The sequence below is a fragment of the Bos javanicus genome, chromosome 4, assembly GCF_032452875.1.
Source record: "Bos javanicus breed banteng chromosome 4, ARS-OSU_banteng_1.0, whole genome shotgun sequence".
In the NCBI taxonomy this organism is placed as follows: domain Eukaryota; kingdom Metazoa; phylum Chordata; class Mammalia; order Artiodactyla; family Bovidae; genus Bos; species Bos javanicus.
The window spans coordinates 8,270,528-8,289,683 of NC_083871.1; the positions used below are offsets into that span (position 1 = coordinate 8,270,528).

General features: G+C 47.8%; 1 protein-coding gene across 5 annotated transcripts in view; it reads right to left on the bottom strand.

Moving 5' to 3' along the window:
- Positions 1-227: 227 nt before the first annotated feature.
- The window catches only part of UPP1 (uridine phosphorylase 1), a 28,562-nt gene continuing 9,633 nt past the window's right edge, over positions 228-19,156 (bottom strand). For 3 of the 5 annotated variants that reach the window (XM_061413363.1, XM_061413364.1, XM_061413361.1), the window contains exons 2-8: positions 13,052-13,116; positions 6,183-6,297; positions 4,842-5,000; positions 3,741-3,855; positions 1,336-1,545; positions 994-1,140; positions 228-430 (exon numbers count right to left, since the gene is read on the bottom strand). In XM_061413363.1, the coding sequence (XP_061269347.1) occupies positions 291-430; positions 994-1,140; positions 1,336-1,545; positions 3,741-3,855; positions 4,842-5,000; positions 6,183-6,297; positions 13,052-13,095 (930 nt within the window). In that variant the 5' untranslated portion in view covers positions 13,096-13,116 and the 3' untranslated portion in view covers positions 228-290. Of the gene's footprint in view, positions 431-993; positions 1,141-1,335; positions 1,546-3,740; positions 3,856-4,841; positions 5,001-6,182; positions 6,301-13,050; positions 13,117-19,156 lie in introns of those variants that run through there. The other 2 variants (XM_061413362.1, XM_061413365.1) reach the window with 2 other exon arrangements.

Here is a 19,156-nt window from a genome sequence, read left to right on the forward strand (position 1 = left end):
CCGCAAGGCCTGTGCTCCACAAGACACGCCACCACAGTGAGAAGCCCCGACTCACCACAACTAGAGCAAAGCCCACGCAGCAATCAAGACCCAGAACAGCCAAAAAATAAATTTAAAAAAAGCAAATTTTTTTTTAATCTGCATAGCTAAGGCAGGATTTTCTTTGCCTCTGACCTGAAATCAGTTCCCTAGATTCTTGTATAAAGGATCCAGGAAGTCACACAGAGGAGATTGTGGCAATGATTTTATTTGCAGGAACCACAAACGCCCTCTAGATAAATGTTGGGGGATCAGGCCTGCATCAGGCGCTTCTTGATGAATTGGCCTACTAGCCGCTGGGGCCGCTGCTGGTACTCGGCCAGCACCTCGTGGGGGCTGCTGATCTGGTCTCCTTCCAGGCGGTTGAGGAGGGTGACGCACACCACGGCCGCTGCAGGGAGCAAACGTCAGGTCAGCACAAACAGGGGGATTTCTAGCTTAATCCCGGGAGACCAGCCTCCACTCCTCACAAGGTGTGGGATGCAGAGCATCCTGTCCCACTGTCTCATGCTCCGGCTGCCTTTGCGTCCCAAAGAGATTCCCTCAGCGAACCTCAGGACTAGCTCGGGCCCCTGTACTGCCTTGAAAGGCTGTGATGAGACAACAGGGATGGCAGGATTTCTGGAAGCAGAGCTGGACTGGAGGGCTGAGGCCAGGAACTACAACTCAGAAATCCCAGGACCTCTGAGGGCCAGATTCACTGGACAGCTGGCAGAGGGGGCAGCTTTCTCATCTTTCTGGTTCCTTAGTGGCACTTGAGTCCAGCAGAGACACTGCGGATCCTGCTTTGCAGCGCGTGTCAATCTGAAGAGCAGAGAGGTGCGCTATGCACTCGGCCCCGAGGCATGCCTTGGGGGCAGGGTGGGCGGGTAATCCCCGGAAGGACTTGGGTGAGGAGGGGGGAGAAGCAGGGGGTTCAGCGGGGGGGGGCGGGGGGCGGCCTAGGGATCCCACCTCGGAGGCCACAGGCGTTGCACATGGCAGCAAAGACCGACGCCTCCATCTCGATGTTGCGGATGCCGGCCGCGTAGGCTGCCTGCAGGTACTCCTGCTTGTCCTTTTCAGTGTAGGAGCAGAGTGCCCCGTCCAGGCGGCCTTGCCCTGGAAAACCGTGGAGCACTCGGCACGCGCACGCAGTAAACACCCACTGCACGCCCATCCCACTCCCCAGACTCAGAGGTGGTTTCGAGCCCGCCCGGCCTGCTTCCCCTTCAAAATCCGGCCCGCAGTGGAAATCATGCGAAGCAAGCACAAGTCGGCGGCAAACCCCCAGCAGGAGCCCAGAGCGCCCCTCACCCTCATAGAAGTCCAGGGTGCACATGGTGTTGCCCACGACTGTGGGGAACTCGCCGAGCTCCGCGGAGCAGCGCGCCAGCTCCTGCACCAGCTGCTCAGCCAGGTCCGTGTTCCGGACCTCTCGCTTCCCGAGGACAATCTGCTCGAACTCCGGCTTAAAGCACGGGTCCACTGCCTGCCGGGTGATGACCACGGAGCCGGGCTCCAGACCTGAAGGAAGGAAGGCGGGGGTCGGGCAGGATAGGGCCTGGTCCATTCATAGGAACACTGAAAGGTCAGTCAGGCCCTAAAAAGAAATAGGTAAGGACCCCTTTTTGACACCAGATTTATTTTTCCTGATGGTAAAAGAAACGAATGGGTAGAGGATACAGAAAATACGAAAAAGTGCAAAAAAGGGCCTCTGCACCCCACTGAGCAGCGTCTTAACAATTGCTGCTGGAACTCTCTGGGGCTCCCTTTACCAGCAAGTGTTCAGCTGGTCCCTGTTTTGTAGTTTTTTTTGTTTGTTTTTTTTAGTATTTAAGGTTTTGAGTAAAACAAAAGTAGGCAAGAATAGTGTAAGGAATTTCCAGGCTCCCCAAAACTGGTTCCTGTGGCCACCAGCCCCTGATGCTCTGGCTTCCCTCCAGGAGTGACCCCTGGTGAGGATCTGCTTTCTGGGCCTCCCTGGGTGTTTCCACATTTGTACCAACATTATTCTGCTCCTCCGTCTTTGGACTGTTAATAACTTTGCTTGAGATTTGACCATTAGCATTTCTCACCACTACTTGCTTTAATGGGATGTTGGTTTTCCTAGACATTAAGGAGAAAGAAGCCATGAGAGCTGTTCCAGGGCTCCACGCCCTTACCCCCATATCAGCTGCTTTCATGAAACATTAAAAAATATGACCAATCCTCAGGCTCTGGCTCTGCTCACCCCACTGTGTGTCCATCTGGACTTTCCTTGCTGCTTCAACACAGACACTTCTCAAGTGTCTCCCCACCCCAAGTGTGGACCTGGAAGAACCCTCAGATGGTGGCTTTTATGAATTGATGGTGCCCAGGATTTTCCAGCCGCTTCAGGCCTCAAATTGGAGGGTGCAGCCCTCCTCTAGGGTCAGCTGCTCTTCCTCAGACCCTGCACTCTCTCAGGATACCCATTGGCTATTTCAGAATTCTCTTCTCACATCCATCAGGAACCCCAGAGTTTCTCATGCTTCCTCCTGAGTGGGGGCCTGTGCTACCCACCCACTATTCCTATTTTGGGATTTGGGGAGATGCCATGTCACACTTTGCTGTTGAGGATTTGGGGTCCAGCTCTTTAGTTGATCTGTCCATTTCTATGGAGCAATTTTGGGAGACTCAAAACCCACCCTACTCCCTCCAGAATTCATTCTCTGGTTATTGGTTTTAAAATCCCTGCAGAGCAAGAACTCAGGAAAAGTTTGGCGGTGCTTCTGGCGATACTGGTGCCACGTGCATGAAGGAGAGCCTACGCACTGCAAAGTACCACAGCTAAGTGGGCAGGGCCCTCCCTAGTCATTGGGGTGTTTTCTGAGAACCCCGTTAAACTTTGAATGACAATCTGCAAACATGGATGCTACCTATCAATCTGTCTATGTAGTGGAAAGAAAATCAGACTATGTATCAAGAAGATTTAGGGCCTACAGAAGCCCCATTCACAGCAAGGAAACCTAAATTTTCAAATTACCGTAAATCCAGGGGAAGTCAGGCCTAGGCAGTTAAAAACCAATGCAGAGGCCAGGCCTCCCAGCAGCTCCCAGCTCCTTGATGGGAGTGAGAACTGTCAGAACCCATTTTTCAGCAGAAAAACCTGCCCTGAGTTGGGACATCTGAAAGCAGGACAACTTACATAAAACAAGTTTGTTTCAACGACTTTGGCTTAAAACTCAACATAAGTTTAAGCATTTGGGGATGTTAAAAAAAAATTACGATGAGCACTGAGGGCTTTTAGGCAATTTAAGAACACTTATCTTAATTTTGTATTCCATCTCTTTCTTCCCCCTTTGAGTTTCCTGTAGGTTTTCTCATAAGGTACTTCACATCCTTGCAAGAATAGGGAGGAGTGAGCAAATTGAAGGAGAAAGAGAAATGAGGGAGTAGAAAGAATAAAAAGAGAGAATCAAGCAAACAAGAAGGCGTGAGAGTATACCCCGAAAAGAATGGGTTTTCACATGCGGGTGGCCTGGAAGCTTTCTGCAGCTATTTCTGGGGTATGGGTTGGGAGAAGTAGTTGGACCAAAAAACAACAACAAAAAAAAAACAGATAAATAACAAAACAAACATGTTGTCACACCTGCTGCTGCTGCTGAGCTGTACTTGGGCACAGCCCAGGTAGGAGCTCTGGGTCTCCTCGATGCCCCCCCTTACCCCCAGAAGGTCCCGGTCATGCGCGGCACACTGACCTATCCCACCGGAAGTGCCGATGCGGATGAGGGTGACGCCGGAGCAGCGAGCATGGTACAGCAGCTTGATGAGCTCATGCAGCATGATAGCGATGGAGGGGACGCCCATCCCGTGCTAGAACCAGGGAGAAACACTAGCGTCACGCTCTGGTGGAGTCTCTGTGTGCCCTGTGGTGCATTGCTAAGTGGTCGTAAAGAAGATGAACTTCAAAACGTAGTTAAAAATTATGACTATGTGGGGAAGGTTTGCATGATGCTGTTGAACGGATGACCCCATCTGATGCACCACAACCATAGAACGGATCTCAGCTGAGGACCAGAAGCCTGCGGTTGCCAGGTAATGAGCAGCCCCTCTGGGCTGGGAAGCCCTGCACACATTTTCCCCTTTCTCCACATGCTCTGCTGCAGCCATCCTCAATGGCTGGCCTGTGGCTCCGCCCTATGAAGGCCGCTGCCTCTCCACCCCCAACCCTCGCCCTTCTTCAGAGGTCTGCTGGAGTCACGGCCACCAGGAGCTGATCCAAGGTGGAGCAGTCCTTGGAGGATGTGTTTGTCATGGAGTCTGGCATGTGGGAAGTGCTTCCATGGATTATTAGTATCCAGATCTGAACACGTCTTGATTCCTGGGTGTGTGCAGTGTTGTTGAAGCTGCCAAACATCTCAGCTACTCAGAGCAGGGGCACCCTCTGGGCAGCCTTACTCTATGGCAGCATTTGCTTAATGTTCCTGCCTACAAAGGAAACCAGAACCGGGAACCGAGAAACACCAGAGATATGTGTTCACTCACTGCTGAATCACACATGTGTGATGTAAGTCCCTGTGAGGTGGCCAGGGCGGGGGCCACCTGGTCCCGGTCCTGGCTCTCCCTGGGGCCCTGGTCTAGGCAGGTCCTCCTGGTTTCCACCCTGGGTCCTCACCGCGTGCACACAGCTGGGTGGGCGTGCACCACCATGTGTGTCCATGTGTGTCCTGGCCTGTCCTGAAGGCAGGCCCCAGCTCCAGGCTCCCCTCACCCCTGTCCCCCCTGCTGGGCTGTGTGCAGGGCAGGCGGGGAGCCTGCAGAGCCGGGAGCCCCGGCCTCCTGCCAGGGCAGGTACTCACGCTGACCGACAGCACCGGGCCCACTTTAAACATGGTGTAGCGGTCAGTGCCCTCACAGATGTTGGGATAGTCAGCACCCGGGTGGGCAAAGCCCAGCTCCATGGCCACGTACTTGATGAAGGCTTTCATCCGGGAAGGGCTTCCTCCAACACACACAAACTGCAGACAGAAAACAGAACCCCGTCAGCAGAGGGAATGCACCCCGTCTGAGGAGCATGGGTCCTCAAAGTGGGACCCCCCACTGTAGCAGCATCTCCTGGAACTTGCTAGAAGTGCAGGTCCCTTCCCTGGCCTACCCCAGACCCGCTGTGTATGGGGAGCCAGTAATCTGTGTGCCGTGGAGGCCCCCTGGTGATTCCAGCATTCCTTCAGATGTAAGAAGCACTGGTTCATGGACTCAGTTCATTGCTATTGGACCCAACAGTGTGAAGCAATCAGACGCACAAAATGCAGGACAGCCTCGCCCTCGCTGGGCAGATTAAATCCAGGCTCCACGCCAGCCCGGGGTCCATCCGTCTGTGTGGGCGGCAGCTGTGTGGGCATCCATCTGGGTTCGGAATAAGGTGGGACAGGACCCTCAGTGTGCAAGCAGCCTATCCATAAAATGGACTTCTAACCGCTCTTTCACCTGCCGGCAGAGAACCCAATGGCCAATTTGAGAAAGAGTCAGGGGCCAGTGGGGGCTTGGGGAGTCGTAGCTGTGGATGGAGCGGGTAAATCTCAGAGACACAGAACCTGCGGTCTGCAAAGTGCAAAACAAGAAAGCTCACAAAAGAAAAACAAATAAGTCACTCCTAGGGACTCAATGATCAAAGAATTATTAGTCTCTAAACATAAAAAAGAAAACTTTTACAGTCTAGAAAAAAATTATAGGTTAGATTTAAGGGAAGAATGGAAATGGAAAATCGTCCTTCAGTTTGAAACAAACAGCATGAAAGAACCAGGTGGCCAGTGGGACATAACCTGGTCATGACCTTATGATCCCATGAGGCAGCCCTGGATCTAGGGTCAGCGGCCTGTTTCAGTTTAGAATCCTAAACTTTAGTCCACTTTAAAAGTCCTCTATGAGGACAATTCTGGACCCAGGCACTTCAGGCTCCAGACGAGGGGAGCCTGGAAGCTGCATTCAGCAGGTTAAGTCATTGAAGGAAGCAGCTCAACAAATCGATGTGCATCTTAAATGACAGACAGCAAGCAGACATGGTGACTGCTCCTCCTCGTTATCCCTCAGTCCCCTAGAAAAGATTTAATGTCTGCTCTTTTCTAGTCTCTCAATGAAGCTTTAAGAATATTAGTGATCTTAGGACAAATTCCAAGAATTGAAAGCCCTGAGCATTTTACCTTCACATCTCCAAACATGGCTGGGAAATCGTGCGTGCTAGTGCTGAGGCTGAAGTGGTAGAGGATGTCTTCCTTCATTGCTGCTATGTGGGGATTGCAAAGCTGCACCAAGTCACTGCCCAAAACAGGAAAGGAGACAGTTTACAGAACCAGCGTCCAGTGGCCAACTGGACCACTGAGGCGCTCTGTGCCAGAGAGGCACGTGGAACCCAGCAGCGGGACAACCCCAACCTACAGAGGCTTCTGCTCCATCTGAGTTCCCCCCACTCCTCCCCTTCACCCCCTCTTCACTTCCAGGGCTGGTTTTGGAGGGTGATCAGACAGAACTCACAAGAGCACCGAATGGTATACAAAGCTCAAAATGCCAATTCACTCTATAAAGAGTGTAGCCAGTTGCTACCCAACTCAAGCTCACTCAACATGTAAATGTGGCTTTGTGTTAAAACTAATATACTTATCACAGGAAATATGCATGGAAATAAAAGTAAAAAAATGGCCTATAATCCTCCCACTCAGAGATGCCTTTTCCAATCTGACGCCTTTCCTTTTCACTTCCTTGTCATTAGCCAGCACTTAGCTGGTACAACCATCAAAAGAGAGTGATGAGAAAAGACATCTTTTGATTTTGTTTTTTTCTCTGCAGCTGCTTGAAACTTTGTGTGGTTTGCATTATATTTCTCTTGGACGGTACACTGCTAGCTGGCAGTAGGGGTCAGCAAACATTTCCCAAAAAAGACCAAATGGTAAATATTTTTTCCCCTGAAGGTCATATGGGCTCCATCACCTCTTCTCAACCCTGCTGTTGTCACATCCAAGTGGCCACAGACAACATGCAAATGGGTATGGATGTGTTCCAATAAAACTTTATTTTTAAACATGATGCCGAGGTCTAGATTGCATCTGCAGCCTTAGACACACCTCCTTCTACACCTGTGCCTTCCAGATCCCAAACACAAGTGTGCTGCCCAGTGCCAGGGGCAAAGAGGGAGGCGGCACAGGGCCCCAGTTCACAGCAGTTAGGACCTTCTATTTCTTCCTTCTGAGTCAGACTTTCTGCTCAGAACCCACTGATCACATTTCCTTCTCAATATAACTGTGAGAAAAAAACATCCAGGAGAAGGTCTAAGCATCCTGGGATTTGTAAACACCACAATGCGACTGACCCAGGCCACCTCCTCTGCTGTCTCTAGCCCGTTTTCCTGGCATCCACTGGTCCTCGCTCTAGACCAGGCTCTAGACCAAAGGTGTTTGCTCCTCTGTTTTCTGCATCTCATCACTTCTTCCTTTCCCTTCTCACATTTCCCTCCTATTTCCTTAGAATGGCATCCAAGTTAATTCACAGCCCAACAGTGCCGAGAAGCAATACAAAAAGAGGTAAACATTTTTCTGCAATGCAAATGCATTATTTTTTGTGTTAAGACATGTCAATAAAAATTATCATCAAGTGAAAAAAATTAAAAAAAAATTTTAAAGACGCAAACAAAATACTAAAGAGAGACAGATCTTTTTCTAAAGGGGAGGTGCTGATGGCTGGCTCACGGGACGGCCCTGGGGCAGAGATGGGAGAGTCTTACTCACATGAGGCCACCTGCCCAAGCCACAGTCTGTGCTGGGCCCCAACCAGTCCCAGCCAAGCCCACCCTCCTGGGGCAGGGGGTCTCTTTCCAGGGGACCAAATCCAGCGGGGACAAATCCCAAGCTTTCCCTGAATGCCTTCTGAATCTCCAGGCCAAGCTGAAATTCTGAAGTCGCAACACAATCACAGCATCTGAAGCTCCTTTAAAGGTAATTGTTTTACTACAATTATGGTTCTTGGCCTCCTTCAGGATGTTCACAAGACAGACTACAAACAGAAGGGTTACTAGGCAAGCATCGGAACTGACAAAACAGGATGTGACCAAACAACTTTGTCACTTATTTCAAAATACAAAAGCTTTCTTTCCTCTTTCATTCCAGGAAGAGAAGGAAATAGGGTGTAATTCTGGAGACATAATAGCGAACAGAACAAGCCCAGACTTACTTTTGTTACTGAGGCTTAATTGACCCGCAGTGTTGTAATAGAGTCAGGTCTACCACAGTGATTCAATTTTTTAAAGATTATACTCCATTTTTAAAAAGGATTTTAAAATAACAAGTAAAAGACATATTAATGGAAAACTGTTCCTCTAGCCTACACACAGTTTCAAACTTGACTGTATCTTCCTTTATTCTGTCACTTTATTTAACAAATATTCGTTGAGCACCTACTCTGTAAAAGAAATGGGTGACATGCAAAAGGAATGAAACCTGACTTATGATTCCAGGGGTTTATCAGCAGGGAGGGAAAAACATGGCTATTGGACAAACTGGCCCAGATGTCTAGGGTCGCATGCTCAAGAAACAGGCAGAGAGACTTCCCTGGTGAGCAAGTGGCTAAGACTCCATGCTCCCAATGCAGAGGGCCTGGGCTTCAATCCCTGGTCAGGTAATGAGATCCTGCATGTGCCAACTAAGACAGATCTCACGTGCTGCAACTAAGATTCAGCACAGCCAAATAAATACAAATAAACATTTTCTAAAAAAGGGGCTGGCAGATGAGGAAGGGACTCTGAAACCAAAGGAGGGGTCACTGCACCTCACCTGGTGCCCAGGTCCCCTTCTCCAGCCTTTATTTCACAGTATCCCCACTCCATCAGCCCCCAGGGTCCTCAACTTGGGGGCAGAGGTCAGGGAGAGGACAGTGGGGACAGGGTGTGTTTGGCTGTCAATGATAGGAAGCACTCAGGACCCTACTATTTCAAGTAAAGTTATCTCTGCAAGCGCCATTCCCGGGGCAGCCCCCAAAATTGAAAATGGGCCAAAGACTCTGCAGGGAAGGAAGGAAAGGGCAGGTGTCCATGTGGGATTAGGACGTGAGCAGGTGACCAACCTGTGTGAGGCTCCAGAGGACCTCCTGAGGAACCTCCAAGAAGAGAACCAAGGAGCCCTTCTTAGAAGGGAATCCTGAGAAAAGAGTTTTATGTATAGTGAGGACTGAATTCAATTAAATATATTTTGTTACTAAGAGTAATTGATACGAAACTGAAGCTTGGTTTTCTCTCTGTGCTAAGAGAATAAAGTTTTCTTGGAGGGACGTTCCTGGTGGTCCAGTGGCTAAGATGCTGCGCTCCCAATGTAGGGGGTCCAGGTTCGATCACTGGTCAGGGAACTAGCTCCCAACATGCCACAACTAAGATGCAATGCAGTTAAATAAGTGAAAAATGAATATGTATTTTTTTTTAATGTTTAAAAAATAAAGTTCTCTTGGAATATCGAGCCGTTTTCCCTACTGGATTTGTACGTCTTTGCCTTTCAGGTGAGCTGTATTTGCTTTTGAAAGATTGTGCTCTCACTTTGGTTAAGTGAATTAAGTATTGTTCCACAGTGACCTAAGGTCCTATTTGACCAAGTGTTTTAAAACTTTTTTACTATTTTGACAGACTTCCCAAATTCTCCCTGAGGTTGACTTTGGGATTCTTCAGAAAGGACCCCTGAAGCATCTCAGAGAGAGTAAAATTAAACTCATGAGGCTTATTTGGTATGTTAAATTACATGGGCAGCATTGTCGTGGTAAATATTCTTAGGTTACATTGTGTGGGTTAAGTATTACTAATATACATGTTCTAGAAATTATATGCCACTCCTTAGAATCTGGTACATCCTGATAATGTTTACAATCATAATTGTAGTTATTATGTTAAAATTTTGTATGTCACAGAAATAGCCAAGTTTCTTTACCAAATACAATGTAATCAGACCTTTAACCTTGCCTTTTTAAGTCATTTGTCATTTACAGACCGCTTCATCTTCAAAAAGATTCCACAGCAAGAACTTTCTGGCAATTCCCTAGCAGTCCAGTGGTTGGGACTTGGCACTTTAACTACCAGGACTTGGATTCACTTCCTGGTCGGTGGTTTTTATTTATTTACTTTTTTGATGGGGGGAGTTGCTCATTTTGTTTTTTGCCTTGCTCAGCAGCTTATGGGACCTTAGTTTCCCAACCAGGGATTGAACACGTGACCCCTTCACTGGAGGCTCAGAGTCCTAACCACTGGACCTGTTTTCCAGACACAGGGAAACTCTTCCCCTCAACCTAATTACAGAAATTTGGTAAATTACACGTTAGTAAGTACAATTCAGACAGTTATCTTTTCTACCTGATCTCTCCAGAAATTGGAAACTCTTCCCTTCTCATCAGCTTTATCAGGTAATAAAATTAATTAATAATTACTAATTGAGGTCTGTATTTACTGCCTAGGATGCATTTCTCAGATGACTCCTTGTTGCTGTGCTACATTATGGTACAGTTTGTTTCTGAAGCTTATTACAGTAATCTATCTTTGAACGAAGATCACATGTACCATGGCCTGCAACCAGGGGATTATACATGTGGGAAAGACATCAGATAAAGGACTTTTGGAAGGGACTCTATTAGGCTTCCTTAGACTTTGATTAAGATTAATACTGCCAGACCAGGACAAGAAAATTATGATATCTGAAGTAGACATCTGATCCAAGATGCCAGACCAGGCCTGTAAGCTAATTACTTTAATAATTGCTCACACTTTTGCTTATAAACCAGAAGTATTTCTTCCTTGGGCTCAGTCATTTTTAAGTTTCAAAAGTCAAACTAATTGCTGAGTTCGTGGCCAATTACCTCTGTCCAGTACTCCTAGGTTAACTTGGTGGGTTTCTCCTCTCTTACTGGATGGCCTTTAGGTCTAAAAGTATTGAAATCATACAGAGTCTGTTCTCTTATTACTGTGGAATTATGTTAGAAATTAGTATCAAAAGATATTTCAAAATAACCCACATTTTCAAGTGCAATGTGACATTTACCAACAGAGATCTTTGACTTAGCCATTGGAAGTCTCAATAAAGTTAGGAGACTAAAGAAACACAGGGGCTGATTGCAGAGAAGAAAGCATTTAATGAGAAATTAATAGCAAAGATACTTTAAAAATCCCATGTATTTGGAAATTAAATGTCCATTTTAAATGATGTGTGTATCTAAGAAACCATAAAAAGGAAAATTAGAAAATATTTGTAACAGAATAAAAATGAAAAGAGAATTTACCAGAATTTGTTGCATGCAGCTGAAGCTGCTCAGTGCAACTGAACACATGAATCTTGAATAAGGGATGAAAACAATGGACACTAGCATAAAATTTTGTTAGATTTAAACAAAATCTCTACTTTAGTTAACAATACTGTATAACACGTTTCCTAGATATTTTTTTATAACATAGTATTTCTTCATATTCTCAAAATTGAATTAGAACTTTCAAGCCTCATTTAAATTTTTTTTAAATCACCAAGGTAACAAACTTTCTAGACATTTAGCAGTAATACCGATGCCAAAATACACGGAACTATATCAAAGTTTTGAGTGAATGCTGCTGCTGCTAAGTCACTTCAGTTGTGTCTGTGCGACTCTGTGCGACCCCATAGACGGCAGCCCACCAGGCTCCCCCGTCCCTGGGATTCTCTAGGCAAGAACACCAGAGTGGGTTGCCATTTCCTTCTCCAGTGCATGGAAGTGAAAAGTGAAAGTAAAGTCGCTCAGTCATGTCCGACTCTTAGCGACCCCATGGACTGCAGCCCAACAGGCTCCTCTGTCCATGGGGTTTTCCAGGCAAGATTATTGGAGTGGGGTGCCATTGATACATAAATTACAAACCTAGCATTCTATTCATACTAAGTCAAACAAGTGGAATCAAAACGCCATAAATTTTTTAGCTGTCATCTTCCTCCTTAATCTTGTGAGGGGTCATGACAACCCATGACTCACTGCTCTGTGGACGTGTATCTGGATTGTGTAAACTGTCAGTAATATGTCGTGTGTGCGTGCATGCAGGCATGCTAAGTCTCTTCAGTCGTGACTCTTGGTGACCCTATGGACTATAGCCTGCCAGACTCCTCTGACCATGGGATTCTCCAGGCAAGAGTACCAGAGGAGGTTGCCATGCCCTTCTCCAGGGCATCTTCCCGACCCAGAGATTGAACCCGTTTCGGACATCTCCTGCACTGGCAGGTGGATTCTTTACCACAAGCACCACCTGAGGAGCCCCAGTAATACACCATTTGATGTTACTACACTTTGTCTCAAAACCGTTGACCTCTTTTGGGCAAAACAGTCCTTAGAGCTTTTTGAAAAGCCATCTCCTGGGTTATAATTCTCAGGCTAACTGGAATATAATTTTCCTTTTTTTTCTCATATTGACTATTAATTTTTTTTCATCAGTACCAGCAATGCACTAATATACATAAAAGAGTGGCCATGTGAATCATACAGTGGATAATGAACAACTGGAAAGAAATAAGGAAAGTGTTTGAAAGTCAGAACCAAGAGAGCTGGGAGGGCAGCAGGGACTGTGACTCAGAAAGTGTCCAAGAGGAGAAAGCTTCTTATAAAGTAATCATTGGATTGCATTGAGCTCCCCCTTCCCCGAAATCTTATGTATTGACCTTCCCCAATGGCCTCTTTGGAGTGGCCTCTCAGAGCTATCTGAGGCTGCCTTCCAGGCTGCAGTCCTCTTTTTGCCCCAGATAAAATTTAGCTCACCAAAAAAAAAAAAAAAACAAAGAGTGTCCGGGAGTAAGGAAACCCCACTGGATACAGGTCTGAGCGCTTGAATCCTTGAGGGACAAACACTCCAAGGCTACAAGCTGTGCCCGGCACCAGGTGCCAGGCGTTCTCAGCCAGCTCAGCTGCCAGCCAACCCAGCGTTCAGTCCCCCAGACCCCGCTCGGCCTCAGACCCAAGAACCAAAGTGTCCACACGCCTCAGCTCCTGTGGGCTCGAGGTCATCCCCACCAGCCTAGGCCAGGCAGCACGCAGGTCACCTTACTTGTGATCTTCCGGCTTCTCCGTTTCAGCCACGGTGGAGGCCATTCCCTCAGCTGAGGCAGGACCCTAGGAGAAGACGGCAGAGTCTGTGAGAAGGTAATAGTGAACATTTTAGGAGTTCATCTGAGGGCACAGCGATCGCAGTCCGTGGTCACCCAGGGAGCTGGAGAGCGACCCACGGAGAGAAGGTGGGAGCAAAGCAAGTAGGTGACTGACGGCCGCAGCAAGAGGCCCAGACGGCTGTGTGTGATGGTTGTTCGTATTGTTTTGAATTTGCAGCCTTGAGGCATTTATCGCTTAGATTTCAGTTTGCTGACACGGGCTGCCTCAGCATTAGACCCACCACGGTCCAGTGGGCTCCTTGTTTAATTATTTGAACACTAGTTAATCCTCCCAATAGGAACCACTGTCGCTCAGTCAGCAAGGCCACGTTAACCTGTGGAAGGCCAGCGCCTTCGAGAGGAATCCTACATTTCTGCATCACATGCCAGCACGTAACAACCAGGAAGGCTGCTAATTTTAGAGAGCAGCTGGAGGAAATATACCCAGAGTGTGGGCTGGCGTCTCATGCAATCCCTGGGGCAAGACAGCCCTGACCCAGCGGACTACACCGGGCTGCCTCATCCTTCTAGAATCTTAACTCTCCTCCAGCTCAGGGCAGGAAGGGAGCAAGCAAAGGCAGCAGCTCTCCAGAGCCTGCCATGGAGGGAAGGGAAGGACCTGGGGCAGGTATGGATCAACCACCGCCCTGCTCCAACTCAGAGCGGGAAGAAGGGAAGGCCATGAGAGGTAACCAGAGTTATCTTACTGACACTGCAGCGCTGAGCCTGAGGATCTGCCAGAGGTGAACACGGTGAGTGGATTCTGCATGGAGCCACCGCCAGCACCCCCAGCTCAGGCTCTCAACCTGGAACCCCACCAGCCACTTATCAGAAAACCAAACCCACCAAGCGAAAACCCAGAAGGTCTCCTTTTGGAGAAAAGGATCCATGGCTGCTGTTACACAGTTAAATTTTGACCATTTTTAGAAAATGCTGAAGACCAAAGAATATTATCATAATTGGGTCTGGGGCACAGATTTTTCTGGAGAGTTACCTTGTCTCTCCTCACCTGGACTTCATCCTCCCTTAGCATTTATAGGACGCTTCTCAGGAATTGCCAGCCTGTGCATGTATGCGTGCTAAGTCACTTCAGTCATGTCTGACTCTTTGCAACCCTATGGACTGTAGCCCGCTAGGTTCCTCTGCCCATGGAATTTTCCAGGCAATACTGGAGCGTGTTGCTGTGCCCTCCTGCAGAGGATTTTCCTGACCCAGGGATCGAATCTGTGTCTTCTAGGTCTTCTGCATTTGCAGGCGGGTTCTTTAAACCTGGTGCCACCTGGGAAGCCCAGCAGCCTGAGTCCATCACAAATTGATTGTACCCAAGTTGGGCAGGGCAGGGTGGTTGTTGGGAACCTCTCATCCATAGCCAGGTGACAACCCAGACTTGTGATGGGAGTGCAGGGCTTGGGGTTGGGGAAGGCGGACAGTCTTGTTGGACTGAGCCCCTAGCCTGTGGAGTCTGACACTGTCCCCAGGTAGACAGTGTCAGAACTGAGTCCAACTGTAGGACTCCCTGATGGTGTAGGAGCTGGTATGGAGAACTGCTTGATGGTGTGGGGAAAACAAATCAGAATTGTGCTCAGTGATCAAACTCTTAAGGGCATAGTTTGCCTTTACAGCATCCAGCAGGCAGATTGATGAAATGAGACGCAGACAGCCCAGTTTCTGAAGAAGCCTGGCATCCAGGAAACACCACTCTCGTCACGTGCACCCTGCAGGCAGCAGCTACCGCCCCTCTGGGATCCATCTCATTGTCTGTAGTAAGTGCAGACACGTCTTCTGGAGCACCAGCCCACAGCCTTCCTTATTGGCCCTCACTGTCCCCTGAGAGATGAAGTCGGGCAGAGGGTCATGGAGAGTCAGTCACCTCCTCCTGCAATCTGCCCCCTCTGGTCTGCCAGCTCTTCCTCTGGGGGTGGTATGGGGGAGGCGGGTATGGGAAAGAGGAAGGGTGAGAGGTGCCTTCCCACAGGGTGGCAGCTGAATCACAGAGTTCAGAGGGTAGCCCAGGGGTCCTCAGGGAGAATCCATCCCTATTTTCCAGGAATTGAAACTTAGCCACAGAGAAGGCATCCTGTCTGGACTTGCTAGTGTTACTCTCTAGCCCAGTTCTTTGCTTCCCTCTGAAGCAGAGCATGCATTTTCTCTGTCTTATCCTTGCCCTCTGCCACCCTGGACCTCAGCTCCTTCCTGAAGTGTGGTAGGCTTCCTAGACTCAGTTTAGTGCCTGACAGGTGTTCCCCTCCAGGCTGTGAGCTCCCCACCCCCAAGACAACTCCTCCTGGGGCCAGGTCCTGGCTTTACCGACAAGAAAGCTTTATTTAACCAACTTTGTGCAGAGAAGATTACAGCCTTTGCAATGTTGTAACTGGTAACTTCCTCACTAAATATCTTAAGATGTTCAGGTGGAGTGAGCATGCATGCATGTTTGCCTAAGGAATCCTGGTACAACCACCAGAGCCGTATGTCACTCTCAGAAGGAGCTGGGTGTGGAGGATAAATGATATGGCTACCCCACTCACCCAGTGAAAGGTCAAAGATGGGGAGGGGGTGAAGGAAGTCCCTCCCCTCTCTCAATTCACTTGCCCTCAGACCAGCTGGAACAGACGGGGTCCAAGAGCCACACCGCTGTCACAGGCAGACTGGTTGCTCACTCAGACTCACCCTTATTCTGCAGGCCACCAACAAAGTGAGCGCCCCACTTCTGTAAAAGGAGACCCTGGTGATGCGTAAGAATAACCACTCAGGGAACCATGCGAAGGTGGAAGTTCAGAAGAAATTTTCAAGTTAATAAAAATGTATAGGGGACTCCCCGTGGCCCAGTGGCAAAGACTTCGAGCTCCCCATGCAGGGGCCCTGGTTAGGGAACTCCATCCCGCAGGCTGCAGCTAAGACCTGGTGCAGCCAAATAAATAAATCTTTTAATGTGTATGTGAAGCTTGTGGGTAAAAGGATGTCACCAGCCACTGCTGTAAACAATGTTGCCTCCATCAAGTCCTCAGCCAAGGCAGCCATCCCCATGGTGCACCCCAGGAAACTCAGGATGGAGAAAAACAAGACGTTGGCCCTAGGTGGTTGAGATGAACATCAGGTGAATGATTTCAAGAAGCCCAGCCTCTTACATCTTCCCATACATAGAAAAGCACTGAGATCATTAACTTGAGATGTCTGGTTTCTGCGATTGACTGTAATCTTCTGATGTTCAACGTAAACGTCTGGCTTTTGTTTTGCTCTCAGCAGAACTCCTATATATCCTGGGTCCACTCTTATCTCTTTGGAGCATTCCTCACAGCTACCCGAAAGGCTGTTCCCCAGACCTAAGTCCTCAATAAGTCCATCAAACAAAACTTAATTCCCAACTTTTAAGTTGTGTAGTGGTGTTTTATTTTTTGTCAAGAAGATGCATTATTTTTTTCCAGCCATCAAAGGAATCAGAAAATAGGTCCTTCACCATCGAGGCCAAAGTCTGTCCGCCTGGGGTTAATGCAGACAAAGAGAGAAGGAGCCCACCAGGATCCACTGCAGTTGGTTCAACTCAGGTCACAACTTAAAGAGCGTTGAAAGTTTAAGTCTCACAGTCCTGTCCGACTCTTTGCAACACTATGGACTGTAGCCTGCCAGGCTCCTCTGCCCATGGGATTTTCCAGGCAAGAATACTGCAGTGGGTTGCCATTTCCTTCTCCAGGGGATCTTCCCAACCCAGGGATAGAACCCATATCTCCTGCATTGCAGGGAGTCTTTACCATCTGAGTCACCAGGGAAGTCCTTGTGCAGTGTAACTAGAAGTCATCATAGGCAAGCTCATTCAGAGAATTTAGGGAACATTTCTGACAACTGCTTTTTCATTTGCTGTACTGAATTAATGCTATCATGCACCTGTTTCCTCCAACAGACAATATGTTTATGTATTTCCTAAGGACACACCCTTGATGTTGTACAAATGACGTTCAGCCTGGGCATCACCCCAGGTCAATACTTGTGTGGCACCCACTTCATTTCCTCCGTGGCAGAGAAACGCTAGCACTGAATCAGCACCACAGTGCTGTCCACCCACAAAAGGTGCCACCCGGTGCTGCCCACCCCTATTCACCCAGTACAGCTGTGGCCGGAGCGGAAATGTCAGGGGGAATTCAGGTACTTGCCTCATACTTTTACTTCACCTTTTTAGTAACTCAGAAGCAAAAGGCAAGGGAGGAAGGGAAAGCTATACCCATCTGAATGCAGAGTTCCAGAGAAGAGAGATAAGAAGCCCTTAAGTGAACAATGCAAAGTAGAGGAAAACAATAGAATTGGAAAGACTATAGATCTCAAGACAATTGGAGATAGCAAGGGAATATTTCATCCAAAGATGGGCTCAATAAAGGACAGAAATGGCAAGGACCTAACAGAAGCAGAAGATATTAAGAGGTGGCAAGAATAAACAGAACAATACAAAAAAGGTTTTAATGACCCAGATAACCATGATGGTTTGGTCACTCACCTAGAGCCAGACATCCTGGTGTGTGAAGTCAAGTGGGCCTTAGGAAACATTACTACAAACAAAGCTAGTGGAGGTGATAGAATTCTAGATGAACTATTTAAAACTCTAAAAGATGATGCTGTTAAAGTTCTGCACTCAATATGAAAGCAAATTTGGAAAACCCAGAAATGACCATGGGACTGGAAAAGGTCAGCAGCTTTCATCCCAAAGAAGGGCAAAGCCAAAGAAGATTCAAACTACCATACAATTATGTTCATTTCACATGCTAGCAAGGTAATGCTCAAAACCCTTCAAGCTAGGCTTCAGCAGTACGTAAATAGAGAACTTCCAGATGTACAAGATGGATTTAGAAGTGGCAGAGGAACAGAGATCAAATTGCCAACATTCATTGGGTCATAGAAAAAGCAAGAGAATTCCAGAAAAAACATCTACTTCTGCTTCACTCACTATACTAAAGCCTGATTATTTTCTTGGGCTCCAAAATCACTGTGGACAATGACTGCAGCCATGGAATTAAAAGATGCTTCCTTCTTGGAAGGAAAGCTATGACAAACCTAAACAGCATATTAAATAGCAGAGACATCACTTTGCTGACTAAAGTCCATATAGTCAAAGCTATGGTTTTTCCAGTAGTCATGTACAAATGTGAGCTGAACCATAAAACAGGCTGAGTGCCGAAGAACTGATGCTTCCCAACTGTGGTGTTGGACAAGACTCTTCAGAGTCCCTTGGACAGTCAAGAGATCAAGCAAGTCAATCCTAAAGGAAATCAACCCTGAATATTCATTGGAAGGACTGATGATAAAACTATAACTCCAATACTTTGGCCACCTGATTCGAAGAGCAGACTCATAGAAAAGACCCTGATGCTGGGAAAAATTGAAGGCAGGAGAAGGGGGTGACAGAAGATGAGATAGTTGGATATCATCACCAACTAAGTGAACATGAGCTTGAGCAAACTCCGGGAGATGGTGAAGTCTGGTGTGCGGCAGTCCATGGGGTCACAAAGAGCTGGACACAACTTAGCAACTGAACAACTACAATGCCTTCCTATTTATCTGTAAGATAGCAGAAGGTGCTAAGAATTGCACTCATTAGTCATTCAAGTAAAATCACCAACAGGTGTACCTGTTAAGGTTTGTATCAGCACGTGTTGTGTGTGTAGAGAGAGGACAAGATGCAGGACTCTGAGTCCAGTGTAGTAAAACATGTGTGAACATGAACTCCAATGCCTGTTGGCCTAGGGAGAGCCAGGTAAAGGCACAAACTTCTCTAGTTCAACGTGAGGAACGAGTTGTTTCTTAATGATCCCGGATTCCTCAAAATAGCCAGGAAAGATGCAGCCAAGAGAGGACAGGACAAACAGTATTCACAGCGAGGAGACCTGAACCCATGAGACATGTGGAGGATGCAGAGCCAAGCAGCTCAGCGGGCTCGGGGTGGAGAGGGGTGACTTGGGCGCTGGCCCGGGACCAGGCGCAAGGGCGGCCAGGTGTCACCACCAACGTGACCCCATCCTGGA